At 55.7% G+C, this 17,432-nt stretch overlaps 6 protein-coding genes across 6 annotated transcripts; 3 read left to right on the top strand and 3 right to left on the bottom strand.

Moving 5' to 3' along the window:
• Window positions 1-122: 122 nt before the first annotated feature.
• J4E84_007113 (uncharacterized protein) lies at window positions 123-1,352 on the bottom strand (the record flags this gene model as incomplete). The annotated part of the gene is made up of 1 exon (XM_049389699.1): window positions 123-1,352. The coding sequence occupies one exon, from the start codon at window positions 1,350-1,352 to the stop codon at window positions 123-125; it is 1,230 nt and encodes a 409-aa protein (XP_049242443.1).
• A 1,621-nt stretch (window positions 1,353-2,973) lies between these two features.
• On the top strand, window positions 2,974-4,613 carry J4E84_007114 (uncharacterized protein; the record flags this gene model as incomplete). Its single annotated transcript, XM_049389700.1, has 4 exons — window positions 2,974-3,025; window positions 3,082-3,143; window positions 3,190-3,222; window positions 3,270-4,613. The coding sequence occupies 4 exons, from the start codon at window positions 2,974-2,976 to the stop codon at window positions 4,611-4,613; spliced, it is 1,491 nt and encodes a 496-aa protein (XP_049242444.1).
• A 631-nt stretch (window positions 4,614-5,244) lies between these two features.
• J4E84_007115 (uncharacterized protein) lies at window positions 5,245-6,988 on the top strand (the record flags this gene model as incomplete). The annotated part of the gene is made up of 2 exons (XM_049389701.1): window positions 5,245-5,287; window positions 5,343-6,988. The coding sequence occupies 2 exons, from the start codon at window positions 5,245-5,247 to the stop codon at window positions 6,986-6,988; spliced, it is 1,689 nt and encodes a 562-aa protein (XP_049242445.1).
• Window positions 6,989-7,333: 345 nt separating this feature from the next.
• On the bottom strand, window positions 7,334-9,370 carry J4E84_007116 (uncharacterized protein; the record flags this gene model as incomplete). The annotated part of the gene is made up of 1 exon (XM_049389702.1): window positions 7,334-9,370. One exon carries the CDS (start codon window positions 9,368-9,370, stop codon window positions 7,334-7,336), a length of 2,037 nt encoding a protein of 678 aa, XP_049242446.1.
• Window positions 9,371-10,078: 708 nt separating this feature from the next.
• On the bottom strand, window positions 10,079-14,514 carry J4E84_007117 (uncharacterized protein; the record flags this gene model as incomplete). The annotated part of the gene is made up of 4 exons (XM_049389703.1): window positions 10,079-10,310; window positions 10,365-13,776; window positions 13,828-14,375; window positions 14,426-14,514. 4 exons carry the CDS (start codon window positions 14,512-14,514, stop codon window positions 10,079-10,081), a joined length of 4,281 nt encoding a protein of 1,426 aa, XP_049242447.1.
• Window positions 14,515-16,131: 1,617 nt separating this feature from the next.
• J4E84_007118 (uncharacterized protein) lies at window positions 16,132-17,240 on the top strand (the record flags this gene model as incomplete). The annotated part of the gene is made up of 2 exons (XM_049389704.1): window positions 16,132-16,558; window positions 16,609-17,240. The coding sequence occupies 2 exons, from the start codon at window positions 16,132-16,134 to the stop codon at window positions 17,238-17,240; spliced, it is 1,059 nt and encodes a 352-aa protein (XP_049242448.1).
• Window positions 17,241-17,432: the final 192 nt, after the last annotated feature.

Here is a 17,432-nt window from a genome sequence, read left to right on the forward strand (position 1 = left end):
TTCGCGTAAAACAAAAGGCATCAGAAGAGCATCAGGTACACCCATCCCAAACCATACGAAGAAGCTCGCCCAAGATGAGCTCCTTCGTGACCCATAATATTCATAAACCGAACATCCAACTCTTACTCAATCTTAGGCAAAGCATCGATCTTCGCATACAGCTCCTGCGCATCCTCGAAGATATACCAGATATCCTTAGGTACACCCTTGAACGCCTTCTCGAATCGTTCCGGGTTGTTCTTCCTGCCTTCGTCCATCTCCGCTACGCCCGTGACTTTCCTGATGTAAATAGCACCAATCCAGTTCTTGCCAAACTTGCGGTAGGCTTCACCATAAGATTCGGGGTCTGTTTGCGTTGAGTCTCCGATGAGGATGAATTTGCGTTTGGGGAACCATCCATGGACCTTCTCGATGCGATCAACCTTGTAGGCCTCGGTGCCCTGGGTCAAGTTTGCGAGGAAGCCGGCAAGATTCATCCAGCTAGCATCGCGCAGGATCATGGTGCCGTTGGGGTAGTATTGCTCGCGGAACTTGCGGAGGAATGGGTAGAGGTTGTATGGTGATGCGGAGAGATACCAGAAGGGCGGGTTGTCGAGCTTTTGTACAATGTGCCTGTACAGTTCTGGCATACCCTTGATGGGCTCTGGCTCTTCTGCGAAGGTGGTGGTCAGAATGCCAACGGGTGACGATGTTAGAGTCTTCTTGATTGTGTCGTCCACATCGGAAAGGATGGCCCAGCCCTTGGGTTTGGCGAATGTGATGTTGAACGGCGTTGCATCAGCGTTGACGGCCTTGAACTTGTTGACTTGACCCTCCTTGTAGTCGTTCCCTGGGATAGCCAAGACATCGGAGCTGATGCCGTCGCGGCCGCTGGGACCCAGTCTGGTGTTGATGCCCAGTAGATCAATTTGGACGGCATGTGCGGGAAGGATCTGGTCTGCAAATGGCTGGAGCCTCTGTGCGACAGTTGCCCTGGCTTGCTCGTCGTCTGCTAAGCCGATCTTCTCACTGACCCATGCGACGATCTTGGAGAGATCCTTGCCGCTGTTCTTGACGAAATAGGCAGCGACGAATTCGGCGTTCCACCTTCCCAGGCGATTCTGGTATGCGGTCGTGTCCAAGATCCACACATAGTCGGTCTCTGGGTTGACGTTGTTGTAGAAGGGGTTCTTGCGACCAAAATATGACGAAAGGTTGTCCTTGAGGGAGAAGCTGAATCGGCTGGTGAGTTTCGGCATGTCTGCTTCAAATGCGGCAAAGCCTGAGTTTTCTCTGGTGATGCGGTCTTGTTCGGTTTCTTCGGTGCGCATTCGAGCACGGCCAGCCATGGCGGAAGCGGATTCGGGAGCCATTTTGTATGATGGTGATGTTAGACAAAGGCGCGGGTGCCTGGTGGGTTGGTGAGGTCAGGAGGTGGGTGTATTGCACGGGACAAAGGGAGGCGAGGGCCATGGTCGAGGTCATATACTTTGTGCCTGGCACTTGACCAGGACTTGACGAGTGGCTGTTGCAGTGTCTCAGGAATGGGCCCAGTGTGCATGAGGGATGACGTTTAGCCAAGCCATGGCTTCGCATCCTGTAGGAATGATCGCTTGCCGAGCGCGCCGATCCTTGAACCTTGTCGGCGTATCGCCTCGAGTTAGAAGTGACAACTCAGCAGCTGAGCGAAATGATGAATCGCGAGCTGTTTGTGACCTCACAAGAAACGTTTCCTTCTACTTGGACCTCTTCTCGAAATTGCGCCCTCAGGGTAAAGGTAGTTATTCGTATTACGAGTCTTCCAGAATGGGTACTGTTGTACCTGGGGCATGCTCCAAAGTACAAATTGACCCAAACGAGCCTCTTCGTCTTTCAGCTGGTGTCGCAAGTGCAGGTAGCCACACTGCAGGCGGAGAATAATGTGAGGGTCTAGCAACACGCCAACGCCAGACAAAGCAAAGCACTCCGCGATACTTTGAAGGTAGTCGCAGCCCCCAACACTAACAGCGAGTAGTGCAGTCGCAGCAGGCTGCAGCAAATGGATGCTTCTCATCGTGCCAATGCTAGCGGAGTGACGTAACCACGGTCAAGCGATCTTGGGGGACAGTTCACGGGTGTGAGTCTTGATATCTGCAGGTACGCGTGACGGTCAATACTCTTGCGCTCAGATGGGGTATCGCTGACAGTGTCGGTTGATGAGAGCCATTCTTGGCTGTGCCAGACTTTGTCGAGGATGAGATGGAATCGGGTGCTACTGAAGAGTCATACTGCGACGTGATGTTGACGTATCTTGCAGCATACCGTCGCGTTGGAGCGGCTATATCGGTATTGTGCTCAAACTCGTCACCGTCATACCTCGCTCGGCGACAAAGGAAATTGTTGTCATCGCTGCCCTGGTTTGGTTCTGTGTTCAACCGCCTTTGACCTCCTCATCTTGGTGTCGCCCGTCGAATAGGCGCGACATGGTATCACGCGGCGGTGCCACAGGCTAGGAACCCGGTCATGTGCTACAGTGTCGACGTATTCTGCGATGGCCCTAAGGTGGATGAACGGAAAGGGTCCGATTAACGCAGACTACGGGCCAGTGGGGTCTGCAGGTAAAGGCCGATGGCAGGTCTTGGCACAGCCTACGCCATCCAGGACGCGTAGATGTGCCGAAGGAGAGGAGCAGATGGGAGAACAGCACTGAGATGGGTGCAGCGTCGCCACACGTTATACGCGGCTGTTTACGTCGGCCGTCGTGCTTCGCGAGTCTGTCATGGCTTGGCGACAAGAGGCGCAGCCCTACCTAGGTAACCGTCCGTCCGCGCGAGGAAGGCGCGTTGGAGGCCTCGATCAACACCTCGATAGTACCGCATCTGCCTCCTTTACGCTTACGCCCCGGCCTCGCGACTCTGGCCTCTCTGCGTTTCTGTGCTTTCTTTTTGCGCAGCTGCCCTCAAATACCCTTGCGACCGTTTTACGTTGCGGAACGGCCCCGCTACCAAGGCAGATATGGACCTCAAGAAGCGCCTCAAGTTGGGCAGTTTGATGCGCAAACGATCCTGTGCGTCGCATCTCCTTCATTTACACATTTCACCCTAACACTGACAGCGCACGCAGCCCAGGATGTCAATATCGATACAAACGCCGATACGCCCGAGGCCAATGCTACCAAGGGAGTGGTAGGTCATACCGCTTCGTCGCATCCACCAAACTGACAGCGAGTAGATGCTCTTCTGCGAGTCTGGTGCCGCCAACTCGGTATGTTTGGTGCCCCACGAAATCCACACGACAACTAATATCCCCAGGGTGAAGAGGTCCTCCACTTGCCTACCATTGTCGAGTCCGCCGTCGCAAGCCCCAGCGCAGCCGCAGCCGCCGCCAGACAGATCCGCATCTTCCTCTCCAAAGAGAACTTCAACCGCCCTCATGTCCAGTACAATTCTGTCATGCTCATTAGGATCCTGGCCGACAACCCAGGGCCCTCCTTCACCAAGAACCTCGACAAGCAGTTCGCCGACACAGTCAAGCACCTACTTCGCCATGGTCAAGACCCGAGTGTCGCACAAATCGTCAAGGAGACGCTGGATTCAATGGAGCGCGAGAAGGCATACGACACCAACCTGAACACGCTCTTCGCCATGTACAGGAAGGAGAAGGGCCTCATGGCAGCCGCGGCAAAGCAGTTTGGCCCCCGGAAGCTCAATGCGCCAGGCTGGTCGGGGTCACAGAACATACACGGCGGCTTCGGTTCAGGCGGACACAAGTCGTCGTCAAAGACGTTGCCGCCGCCAGTAGAGCTCGCGGGCCGCATTGAGGAAGCGCGTACATCGGCCAAGCTCCTTCTCCAGCTCGTACAGTCTACACCAGCGAATGAACTGCTCGGCAACGACTTGGTCAAGGAGTTCGCTGAGCGCTGCACGGCCGCCCAGCGCAGTATACATGGCTACATCGCCTGCGACAATCCGGCGCCTGACGATGATACTATGCTCACTCTCATCGAAACCAACGAGCAGCTGTCCCTCGCTGCCTCCAAGCACCAGCGCGCCATCCTTCAAGCTCGTAAATTCATGGGTGCCTCACCCTCTCCACCAGTACAGAACGGAGCCTACGCGCCACCACCCAACGGCAGTAGTAGCCCAGCTGGTGTACCTTTGCAGTCTCCCGGGCTGTCGAATTTCCCATCGCACAACGACGCGCCTTCCCTGGCCCCTATGGATTTCGGAACGACACAACCCAGCGCACCGGCTACCAACCACGGCAATGACAACAGCTCTCTTCCCCCGTCGCTGCAAGCTGCACCAGGCCGCACACAACCGAGCGCGCAAGAAGAGAATCCCTTCGCTGATCACTACACGACTACCTACACACCTCCAGCGTCGTACCAAAACTCTACGTCGACGAACAATTACGGTGGCTCACCAGACCCATATCACCCAGGCTTTCAGTCAACTCCATCATACTTGGGCCGGCAAGAGAGCTCTGCCAACAATCTGACCATGCACGGTGCGCAACCGACGATTCAAGAAGAGGATGACCACATGCGCCCGCGGGCCGAACGACCTCGAACTCCCGATCTCAACGTGCCTCAGCAACAGGCCCCTGACGTTTCGCCCGTCGCAGAGCGTAATACCGTCACGTACAGATACTAGGGAACCATGGGTCGTCTCGCGGACTAGACGCGGACGTGAGATGTGGGGTAGCGTTTGGCAGGACCGATTTCACTCTTGGATCCCACGGGTAATCCCGGTGCTTTGAAATCGATAGTCACAAGATCGATAATCACAAAGTGCACGCTCTTTTTCTTGCGCAGAGTTTTGCAACTCGTAGTTTACAGGGCGGTTTGGAGCGCGACAGTTAGGACGAGATACCATAGTTGACTTTCATCTGGATTTAGAGTTTAATTGATATTCTACCTTGCCTGCCCCGCACTTGCAAGCGCACCCCCACGGCCATGCAGTGACCGCGTGCGTCTCACGCGTCGCTCTCGTGCAGCGATCACGCAATCCATCGATTCTACACTGCGCCTGAATCCTGAATCGTCACCATGATACGGCACTTTCACCCATGCATCAGCTTGGTCAGCGACGGCTCGCAACCGACCCCTCCAATCTGGAAGGCGAGACCCGACGTCCCCCACTGCGGTCCCTGTTCCGCCGCTTCTAGCGCCGAAGAAAATAAGAAGCCGTCATGTTGAAGACATACACTATTGACAGCCCCATCCGCCCTTCCCCTCGCCCTTGCCGGTCTTCACTTCCCCATGGCCTTCAGCTGCAATAGTCCATGGCTCGTTCGCTTCCGAAATGCGTCGACACGTTGATCATTGGTACGCCCTGGGAATACCACGCGCTCCGAGGCGACATGCTGATTACAAATTCCAGGCAATGGGCCGTCCGCGCTCATCCTCTCGTACATCCTACACGGCCATATCCCTTACTACATTGGCGGCCATCATGACGCGATCCTCGACGCGAAACTGCAGAAATCGCCGAATCTGCTTCATCTGACGCCAGACCTCTACGCGCATTTCCTGTCCTCGTTGCGCTACTCGACCCAAGCGCTGCCCGTCAACACGCTGCTCGACACCCTCGTTCGACCGAATGCCGACACCGAGTTGAATCCTACGTCCTGCATCGAGTGGCGATACGAGCCCGACAAGGCGATACCCCATGTCGCAATTGGAGACACGGCGCATGCAGGCGGACAGTGGGCGGAGAACCCGGTCTCTGCGAGCGCGGACATTGGGACTCTGAGCTATGCGGAACAGCTGAGCCTCCCGGGCTATTCGTACGCGGATCATCTGGCTAAGAGCGGAAGGGAGGATGAAGCCGAATTCGTGCGACCATCGAGGGTGGAGGTTGCTGACTATCTGAGGACATACCCGGAAGCTGTGGGTATCGCCGATAACATATACACCGGGTTGAAAGTGGAAAATGTACATCGAACGGTCCGTGGGTTCTCCATTGGCAGTCTAGGGATCCGGTGCAAGCATCTTGTGCTTGCCTCTGGTATCTTCACCGTCAACATCCCGCCACCGCTTTACCTCGCGCCCGTCGCGCAGATGGAGTCGCCAGAGGCGCCTCTGCTTGTCATTGGATCTGGGTTCTCCGCTGCCGATGTCATCATATCAGCACCTCCCACTCGCAGGATCATACATATCTACCAGTGGGCTCCCGAGAAGAGGCCGTCTCCACTACGAGGCTGCCACCATACCGCATACCCTGAGTATGCGACAGTCTATCGCCAAATGAAGCTTGCAGCAGTCGCATCGAAGAAGAAGACCGCAAAGTCCCCTTCTGTGCGACGGAAATCAAATCCATTCCAACAGCGCGACTGGTCCCTCTACGAAGGCCTGCCCAACGCCGAAGTCATCAGCGCATTCACCTCTGGAAAAACAGCGACCGTCACCCTGCGCCTCCCATCCGGAGAAACCATCACACGCGAAGTAGGCGGCCTAGCCTACGTCGTCGGCCGCCGCGGAACCCTCGACTTCCTCTCCCCCAACCTCATCGCCGAGATCCTCAACACACCCGAGCACACTACTCCTCCCGACACGCCTTCCACCCACCTCATCTCCGGCCGCACCCTCCGCGCAAAAGCCGAAGCCACATCCCTCGAAGTCGCCCGCGACGTCTTCATCATCGGCAGTCTAACCGGCGACTCCCTCATCCGGCACGCAATCGGCGGCTGCGTCTTCGCTGCTGGACGCATTCTAGGCGCTATACCGACATTTTATTCGCCGTACAGTTCCCCCTCGCCTACTTCGTCAACACCGCGGTCTGTGTCGCCCGTGTCGACGTCTGATACTGAGGTTGCGGCTGAAGATGCACTTGTCGGTGATGGACTTGCTGGGTTGAGGAAGGAAAGGAGTGGGAGGCGCACGCCTGGTGAGGCGACGAATGGTCATGCGGATTTGCATGTTGATCGCAGGAAGCTGGTTAGGGCGGTTGAGACGGCGCAGGTGGAGAATAGGTATTGGGTTGATTCGGGGTGGTGGGCTGGGGGGTTGGGGCCGGGGAGGCGGTGATGGTGGATATGGATGAGTGGTGAGCTGTGGGTGGTTTGGGAGGCGTTGGTGGGAGTTTGTACATACCCATTTTCATGCGAATATATATTATCTTGGTATAACTCAACGCATTCGTATGATGATTGTATGGAAACATTGTTACATGTCTGTTGGTTAGGGAAGTGAAGCCCGTATATGGATTCATGCTACTATTGATTTAGGTATGACACAAAAGCTTGCAAAGTGAGCATAGGTTGCGTTGAGTAACACCCATCTGTCTCTTTTTTCTCAAGACCACTTCCCCGAGTTCGCGGAACTTATAAGCACTAAAACTGTATCATGCAATTCCGCGTAACCTCTTTCCACTCAGTAAACCTTAAACTCCGCAATCCTAACCTTCCTCCCCACCTCCGGCGTAAAAACAACCCTAACCTTCTCTCCCTCAACCTCCTTCCACTCCACCCCCGTAATCCCATTCGCAACAACATCCCCATACACCGCCCCTTCCACATCCATCCACTCCGTACCATTCCCACCAGCAGGCACCTGAACACTATACCACTTCGGCTTCGCAAACCCTTGCTCTTCATCCGCAAAAAACGCCAGCTCAGCACTACTCGTAGTAACGGACTTGCCAAAGTCGATTTCAAACCAAACAGAAGAGCCATTGCCAACGGGTGTATCCCACCCGTTCTTCGCGTCTGGCTCGGTGTAGAACCAGATGCGACCGTCGATCGCGGGGTATGTGGATGCTTGGCTGGAGTTACCGACGGAGGCAGACGCACGGGGGTAAGGGGTTGTGGAGTTGAGTTGGATGGACTTTGCTAGCTTGCGGGTGATGGCTGGGGGGGCTTTCCTTTCTAACTCGACGGAAAGACGGGTGAGGGTGGGACTTGTAGCGACGATCGCGCCGTCGACTTCGACGGTTAGTCCTGTGCTGTTGCCGCTGTAGTGGCTGCCGTCTTTGTCCCATTGCACGGCGATTTCGCGGCCGTGGTAGATGATGCGTTCGGCGCGGAAATAGGTTAATTGCGTGGCGGAGGCTAGGGGGGCTACTTCTAGTACGTCGTCGGAGCGAGGTCGTATGCCGACGAGACCGGACAAGACGAGGTCGTTGAAACCAGAGTGGAAGTAGTGATGCGAGCGCTTGAGGCCTACGATGGGCAGACCGGTATCGGGGTAGTAGTCTTCTTCTAGATCTAAGATGTTCGTAGAGGGGTTCCGGTGTAGCTGTGCGTATTGACGGAGGAGGTTCGTGTAGTCATCGCTGTTGATGATACCCGTCTCCTTGCCCTTTTCGTAGTGGTCGAGAAAGTTGGCGAGGCCAGACAGGACTTGTGTCATTTGGAAGGGCCAGACAGGGCCGTTCCATTGGCATTCTGGGTTGGGGCCTTCGTACCGGTACTGTCGCATGTAGTACTCGTAGCTGGGTTCTACAGTCCTTAGACCGGCTTCTCCCTTTAGTTTGTCGGCGTCGAGGATGTGACTCCAGGCTTGTGCGTAGTCCGCCGTGTCGTCGGGCAGGTCGTGGGTCCAAGGGACCATGCCGACGAGTTCGCGGCCGCGGATCGGGTCCCAGTATGTGACGTTTTCGTTGTCGACTTGGTAGCGGTCGATGAAGTGGGAGAATGTTGTGTTCCAGAGAGCTTCCTGGACGCGCTGTTTGAGTGCTTCGGCGCGGGTGGTGTATGTATCAACAGTGCTGTTCATGGAGCCGGCTAGAGACGCCATGTTGGCGATGGCGAGGGCGTTGGCATATTGATAGCTGTTTATGCTAGGGCGGAAGGAGTCGCCGCCGAAGAAACCGTCGTAGCCGCCTGACGAGTCGATGGATGAGATTGTGTATTCCGTTGCGTCGCGGATGGGTTCGACGTAGTAGAGCCCCTTTGACGTGTCGAAGGAATCGTCCCAGGCTTCGTATACGCGCGTCATATCGGAGAGGCGCTTGATTGCGTCTTCCTTCACGCCGTCGACGAGATAGCCTTGCCAGACTGCCGCGGCCATGCTCTCGGAGAATTGGCGACTGTTGCTGTCGGCGCTGTACATGAAGGTCGCGTAGTCTTCTTTGAAGCGGCGGTCGCGGCACCATCGTCCCTCCAAGAGATGGAAGCCTGTTGCATCGTTTAGACTTGCGAAAGGTTTAGTCTGCCAGCCGACGTCGTCAAGGAACTCCGTAGATATGTATCCGTAAGCACCAAGATCGCGTTGGTGGGCGCGGAAAATGGACCAGCGGTAGTAGTACACATCAGTAATGTCCTGGTCGCTCGACTCAAAAAGCGGAATGCGGTCGCGATACCATGCTGCGTCGTTGCCGTAGTGCTTGTCTACTATAGCGTCGACATCGAGGAGTGCGAACCCCAGCTGGAACAAAGGTATGAAAGCAAGTGAGCTGTAGAGCTTCATGATGGGCAGATAGAATCTGTAGTTAGAGAAATCCCAAACACTACCATGCCTTTCAGCATGTAGCGATCCCCTTCCTTTACATAGTCTGTACTCCTCTTACGATTAAGTTCACCGCGCATCCCATGATCCGAATGCGAGGATCCTCGTCACCATCATTCTTCCAGCTTCTCCAGATTTACATTCGTGATGTGCGCCGTGCATACAGCTAGCCCGTGCCGTTAGTCGCTGCTCGCACCGCGGAGTATTTCTGTAAAAAGCATAGAGCTTCGCGGGCTTCGTATCTGGCCCATCGCGAATCAACCGACGGCGCCTTTCCGAGCCAGGATCCATATGAGGAGCCCCACTTCTTCCCCGCGATCTGTGAGATCATCACGGACACAATTTCTCCGTCGCAACGTTACACAAGATTTAAGTCTGGTTGTATACAAATTGTTATGCAGACTTCAGCCGGTGCCGCGGTTGTTGTTCGTGTTCGTGGGGTGAAGATCGAGGTAGTAGACCAGGCTCACGGCGTCTGGGGTAAAGACCAGGTTCTGCGATTCACAACCGTACGCTAGTGTGCTCAACTTCAAGTATTGCCCAGTTAGAACTCTAAGGTAGAAACATTCAATTAGATCATGTTCAGCTAGCCATTGCAGTCATACGTGCATCCCGTGGAATCATTATTCGTATACGTTGATTATCATAATCCATCATTCCATCAAGAAATTAGTATGGTGTGTTGCCCTTCCTGATGGCCTCCCAATCCGTAGTGCTCTGACCCGGTGCCGGACCAGAATGTTCGTGGTGGCCATGGATGGCAGGGTTCCCGTCAGTTCCGCCAGCACCGGTGCCGAAGCGCCCGGTGTTCATGGGCAGACCAGTGTGTGGCTCAGTGACCGTGGTGTCGCGGTCTAAATCCGAGATGGGATGCGCACCATAGACGCCATGCTGAGTTTCGCTGTGTGTATGTTAGAATTGGTCAAAGTTGTTGGAACAAAAAGAATGAGCTTACCGATCGCCCGAGATCATGGCTGGGTTGCCAATCGGACCATCAACACCCATGTGCTCCCTCTTTCCTACCGAACCAGTTGACTCGGTCATCTGCTGGTGCTCCATAGCCTCACGGGCGGGGTGACCTTTCGGTGGGTCCTTGTGAAGCAGGTGCTTGCCCTTCCAGCGTGGTGAATCGGGATGATCATCGCCATAATCTCTGGAGTGTCTAGGGCTGTAATCGCGAGACTGGCGCGGTGAAGATTCAGGACTGGCAGTCGACTTTTCCTTCTTGGACTTGTCACGGTGCAAGAATCCAAGAAGACCGTGCTTCTTCTTCTCCTCGCCTTCGTTCTCCTTCTCAAGCTCCTTCTCACGGTGATGTTGATCCTTGACCAGACGCGCTTGCTCCTTCTCGTGTTCTTTAGCAAGCCGATGTTCGTCTTTTTCATGCGCGGCGACGGCCTTGTCGTGTTTGTGCACTTCTTTGTCATGCTTGTGCTGTTCCTTGTCGAGTCTATGCTGCTCCTTCTCGCGATCATGGGCAATCTTCTTCAGACGCTCTTCCGCCTCGCGTTCGTCTTGGTTCTGAGAGTTAATGTAAGCTGCACCACCTAGGCCCGCCGCACCTGCGGCGCCACCCATAAGAGCCGCGTTGCGCTTATCGTGACTGTCATTCACCGGAACCGCCGCAGGTCCCCAGGGTTGAGATGACATTTCCTGGGTATGCGTGTTGTGTGGTGCAATGGTACCTGAGGTTGGGTACGATGCGCCCGTGCTAGTCTGGTGCATGGGATAGGAAGACTGTGCCATACCTTGCGTTGGGTACGCGGTTTGACCGGAAGGCGCGATGGTACCTGAGGTGGGGTATGATGTACTCGTGCTAGTCTCGTGCACAGGATAGGAAGACTGTGCCATTCCTTGCGTTGGGTACGCAGTCTGACCGGAAGACGCAACGTCTTGCTTCTGTCGCAGTGGAAGCTGAGTAGTGTTGTCGTCATGCTTGGATCCTGCGTAAGCACCTGCTCCCAGTCCGGCAGCTGCAAGGCCTGCTCCTCCAAGTGCGACATTCCTGTTGATGTGGTCGTTGGGATCAGTGCGGTTGACATTGTTTTGGGTAGTGGGGTCGTTGTAGTTGTATTGACTTGTTGGAGAGACTGGGTTGGTTGCTCGCGCGCCGGCAGCCGTGGGATCATATCTCTGGTCTGGCATGGAAGCGGCAGGCTGAGTCATCTTGTGGTCGCCGTACGCATTGATAGCGTCTTGTGCTCGCTGTGTCATGCTCTGGTTACCATACGCAGTGCCAGCAGTGCCAGCAGTACCAGCTTCGTATGCTTCAGACTGTGTCGTCTTGTGATCGCCGTACGCATTGCCGGCTTGGTATGCACCGTAACCGGCGGCGCCTGCACCTCCAACCAAAGCAGCATCCCGACCGTAGTGATGCTCACTCTGCTGGCCGGCCTTCTCGTCAACCTTGGGATCCAGGCGGTTCAATGTGTCCGACTGATGCGGTCCAACTGTGGTATGCTCCTTTTGCTTGGATGGATCAGGCTTAACTCTTGGGTCGACGATATTGGCAATGTTGCTACTGTGCGGGCCGATCGTGCGCGAAGCAGGGTCCTCAGCTGTTGGTCCGACGTTGTGGTGTATCTGTTTGCTTGGCTCTGGCTGAACCCTAGGGTCTACGATGTTGGCAGCGTTGCTCGAATGAGGTCCGATAGTGCTTGAAGCTGGACCGCTGTCGGTGTTGTCACGGTTTGCAGCATATAGACCACCGGCAGCAGCAGCACCAGCTCCGGCAAGGCCAACATCGCGACCGTAGTGATGCTCGGGATGTCTTTCAGGAACTGCGTTGGCGGTAGATGTCTGACCTAGACCACTTGATGGTTGCTGTGCACTCGTATCTGAAATTGGTGCAGGGGCTCCTGTGGCACCGTAGAAGTGATCGTTCGCAACAGGTTGAGAGGCAGAGGTACTCGCAGTGGTGAGCGGCTTGGAAAAGTTTGAGGTTGGCTGAGGGGCAGCAACATTTGATCCCGTGGCAGAAGTGTAAGATGAGTTTTCGGGAATCGCAGAGGTAGCAGTGCTAGGAGTATCGTTCTGGTGAAGGATGTGGTGCATTCCAGCGGCTCCTACGGCACCTGTACCCAGTACTGCAGCATCACGGCCATAATTATGCTGTGAGTCTGCGGTCTCGGATGGGTTGTGCGAGACAGGAGGGCCAGAAATAGCTGAACCACTGATAGGAGCCGTCTCAGTTTTGGCCGATGGATCGAATCTCTGCTCATCGAATCTCTGCTCCTCTGGCTTAGAAGCGCCTAGAACACGAGGGTCAAGCATCTTGCTACTGTACGGGCTAGACTCTTCATACAACGGCTGGCTACCAGCAGCGTCCTGGGTGTCGTGAGTCTTCGATGCTGCATGCGCACCTAAGCCCGCTGCGCCAGCACCAAGTCCTCCAGCAATGGCAGCATCGCGAGCGTAGTGGTGGTCATCTGCGGACTTTGGCTGAGGCTCTCCAAGTGTTCCAGTGTGTCTCAGCTCATGAGATTCGCTTGTAGATGTGGGGTCAATGCTCGAATGCTGAACGTGAGATGGGTCCAATGTAGACGTAGGCTCCGCGGCCGCAATCGGTGCGCTTGTGTCTGTGGATGAGGATTGAATAACGGGGGCGTAGTTGAGGAATGTCTTCTCGTCGCTAGGTGTAGCAATGTATTCGCCAGGAATGTGCCTATGTGACTCAAGCCGGGGGTTTACTGGGCGCTCACCAGTGCTCGACATTCCAGTCATCGGAGCTCCAGCGATAGGCTGAAGAGCTTCTGCCGCGTTGACATCCCGGGCTCTGTGCTCATTCCCCTGAGTAGACGTAGGAAGAGCGGAAGAATTCGAAGCGGCTGCAGTGGTGGCGGCCGCAGTAGCAGCTGCCAAGGCTTCGGGATGGTGACTAGACGTCGGCTGGCTCGAAACGTTGTCAGTCTGAGGAGTTCCGGTGGTGTCGCCCGGTGCAACATGTCTATATGACAGCTGGCGGGTATGGAGACCTCGGTTCCGAGCACCCTGTGCCTCTGGCTGTCTCTCTGGCTGTGAGTGCGCCTGGGAAGCGCCAATGGCAGTGGCGGCCGCGGCTGCTCCAGCCAGCCCTCCCCTCCCGTAACTATCTTGAGAGGGGCTGTCATGAACACCGACTCCCCTCTCTGTTGTCCCAGAGTCGAGTTCGCTGATGCCTTTGTTCTGTAGAGGGGCGGCATGCTCAGTCGGGTATTGGGTAGATGTGGGATCTTGATGAGGTTTTGAGATGACACCGCCCGCGAGAGGGAAGGATCGATCAGTATCGGCGGTGTAGCTCTCCTGTCGCAGCGTGTTCTCATATGGTTGGGTTTCCCTCGCATAGGCAGGATTTGCGCCTATTGAATCACCACCGATCGCACTGGATTCTGCATTCTGGTCAGGTCTTGCGCATTAAAGAGTAGATTATATCTACGTACGAGGATATGTCTGACCTGGGTTAAGGCCTGTTCCTTCGGTCATTCCCACTCCCCTGGTCATTCCGGCAGTTCCATGATCTCCGCCTCCAACTACCTGGTCTTGACCCAGATACTCCTGAGTGGGGTTGTGTGTCGACATGGCAGCATGTCCCTGGTTGGCTCCCGGACCAAATCCAATGACGCCGCTCTTGATGCTCGCGACGCTTGGGTCTGCAGTGTGGCCATGCGGGTAGGCATCGGGACGTTGAGCTCCTCCAGCAGTCGATGTTCCGCTTTGGAGAGGCTGCGAGGTGTTGGAGTAATCTTGCGTCCGGATTGGGTCATGAGCTCCGGTCGCAGCTGCCGTCGTCCCAATAGGGCCATCGGTACCAACATGTGTGGGTGTTCCATGTGCACCACTTCCGTGAAGGCCTGCTGAGCCGCTTCCGTGAGCCAAGTCTGTGTATGGAGCGCCACTGGTTGTCTTTATGTTGTACATTGGCTCTCCCGGAGTGTCATTCCGTGCCTTGCGCTCGGATGTTTGGCTGTCGTAGATTGGGTGTTCCTGACTGGGATTGATATTAGCACGGGCTGCAATCAAGGCGATATAAGCACATACCCCTCAGCAGTAGAAGAGGATGTAGGCGCATCGTGGGCAGCAGTGTCATCCTTCTTGTGTCCGTGAAGGACGCTCTTGATCTTCTCCATGGTGTTGCTGTTTGCCTAGGTAGCTAGGATGCAATGCAGCGGAAGGATGAGCTTGGAAGGCTCTAGTTGTAGTCAAGGATCAGCTCAAGCGCGGGACTAGAGTAGCAGAAAGCAGGGCACAGCTCGTGAGGTCTTTGGCGTGCTGGCGTTTGTTGTAGCTACCTAGCTCGACGCCGATGAGGTCATGCAGAGGGGTTGGCGGCAGGAGCTAGACCCCCACCTTCCAATGGCATGGCTAGCTACCGCGTTCCAGCCACAAACAGACGCGCCTCATGCCCATTGCAGCGGTTCGAGCTGTCGCTGGTGCAGGTGAAGGTGCACACGGAGCCAAAGCAAGTTGTTTGACATGCGGGGCAGCGTCATCCTGGTATACGATCACTCGATTCGAGGTCGGAGGGCCGTCGGCGGATCCTCGGCAAACATGATGACTTGTATGCCCAGGTGATGAGTAACCTTGAAGGCAGTGCTGCTTGATAGATGGTAGAGTGAATGAGTTGGCGTATCATATCTACATATTCGACAATCTCGCGTTGCGGTGTGCCATACAAATATAGAGATGACTTCACCGATGCGTCCCACACGTATCTACCCCACACAGTTGCGCAATTTCCGAGCACCTGACCAAGACGTATTGAGGTAGGCCGAATGCAGGCACGCGGCAACTGAATCTGAAGGGGCCTGGTCTGTGGTGGGACGTCAGATCTTGACAGAACTTAGAAGTTTGCATGAGTCCAGGCGTATTCGAACAGCCTCGAATACGCTGCTCTGAGGCTCGGCGTGCACCTCAACGCACCATCCTAAACCCAACCACCTTCCGCACCTGCGTGCCACTATCCGACAGTCAGCGAATGAGCCTTCAATGAGGCCTGGGTGCGCGAATTAACGATAGTGGCAAGCCATGGATGCGACTCCCAACGGCAGTTCACCCTCCATCAGCCTAGCGCTCACCCACGCGCAGTCTGGCCCACCTTTTGCTGCACTGGGCTGTCGCTAGCTGGTGCTCGGCCGACCGCAGCCCAGTCGCTTCACGCCGCCGTCTGTTGCGCTTTTCGCGCCTGCTTCCATTCTAGAAAACTTCTACCGCCAGGCATGGATGCATGCAGCAATAGTGTCGCGCAGTGGGAGCAGTTGACCCCCCCTTCGCGACTCGGCTCAGCGTCGTAGCGAGCCTCCGTCACCCCCAAGCCTACGCCCAACAGCGCCGTATTGAGTGCAGGGCGCTTCTCCGCGTTTTCTTCTAGCCTTGCAGCGCGTTTCATCCGCTGCAGCTGTCGCCATATCATCCAACCCTCCCTCTTCCCCAGTGCTCAGCGCCCGACCTCTGGAGCGTCCCACCGCAGTTTCGGATACTCCATCTTTTGCCCAGCACCCGACCAGGGCAAGGATAGCACCAGCGTCTGTGCTCCGACCCACTCCCTAATCAGCCTCACCCTGCTGCCGACATCATACCGGACCATCCTTCCGAGTGCCTCTGCGCTTGTTCTTCAACAACGCTTTTGCACTCTCAGCATTCACACAACACCCACACTCTACCACCTTAATCTCACTCTACCACTTAACCACCCTCGCAGCTCCGTACCGGCCACCACCCATCCGCTCTGTTATTCTTCGCCCACAATGCCTGGCCATCTCCGCACTCGCTTAAAGCGCGTCCTCACTGCTGGCTCACACAAGAATGCAAAACCAGAGGAGCCCGAGTCGGATTTCTACAAGCCTGGAGAGAAGATGCCGCCCCTCAAGTACCGTCGCGCCGTCGACCCCGAACACAAGAAAAAGCTCGAGGCTTTCAGCTTTTCGACTGCATGGCGCCGCCACAGCAACGCCTCACTATACTCACCCATGGGTAGCAGGCTACCGAGCCGCAGGAGCAGCTTTAGGAGAAGAAGCCGCAGCCGTAGTATGCACCGAAGTCGGAGAGGGAGTTGCTCTTCCGACTACGATGCTGAAGAGTGGGTAGACAGCGGCATCGGAGCGAGCATCGCCGGTGACGACAGGCCGGCAAACATCAAGGAGGCGTCTGACGACGAAGGAGATGTGCTCAATGGTGCGTTTGACTATGTTTGCATATAACCGTTGCGTTACTGACATGCCTAGTGGGCCTCTCCCGTAATCCAACCGAAGACCCTCGCGACGCCCGCCGGAAACAATCACAAGGCGCTCGCCGCTCCAGCTCCGTGCAACAGCCTTCGAGACCCGCTACCGGCTCAGACCGCACTCGCAACCCCTCGCAACCTTTCTCGCCCGAAGAACTCGAGATTGCACTACAAAAGTCGCATCTCGAGGCTACGAAAGAGGAGTCGGACAAGAGTGCCAGCGAGAGTCCATTCGAGGACTTTGACGACCCAAGCCCTTTCCTGAGGCCGCGTGGTGGATCCATCTACGTACCATACAACGGTCAAGGCACGCCTCCAAAGCTACCCTTCTGGGGCACTGCATACCCCTCGTGCGACGACGCACCGTCCAGAGGCCATTTCTCGAGACGGGCATCGGTTTTCCTGGAAAACGAAGACGGCTCTTGCACCCCGCAGTACGATCGCCGCGAATCTTTCTTCGTCCCAATGAACGCCCCGGGCCTGACGCAAGCACGTCAGATCTCCGTCTCCGACTCCAGCATCGCTGAGGACGAGTGCGTATGTCCGCCTCAAGTTGCCGAAGCTCCGCAACGCAAACCCCAGCCCTGCGCTCCTTGTGACGCCATTGCCGCGATCCTTGCGAGGCCTGATTGATTTTCCTCCGCATTAGCGTTCACTTCACATTGTCGATATTCGATGCATTCGGTCTGTACATATTGTCCATTGCATTTCTCGGCGTTACTCCATGTAAGAACCCTCTGATCGGTTCCATGTTTACAAGCCAGGCTTGGCTGTTTTCCTTCACGTTCTGGGCTGGAATGTCTCATAGACTACATCTGACATCGT

This window comes from Alternaria hordeiaustralica, assembly GCF_023758085.1.
Source record: "Alternaria hordeiaustralica strain BMP 2776 chromosome Unknown scaffold_15, whole genome shotgun sequence".
NCBI classification, from domain to species: domain Eukaryota; kingdom Fungi; phylum Ascomycota; class Dothideomycetes; order Pleosporales; family Pleosporaceae; genus Alternaria; species Alternaria hordeiaustralica.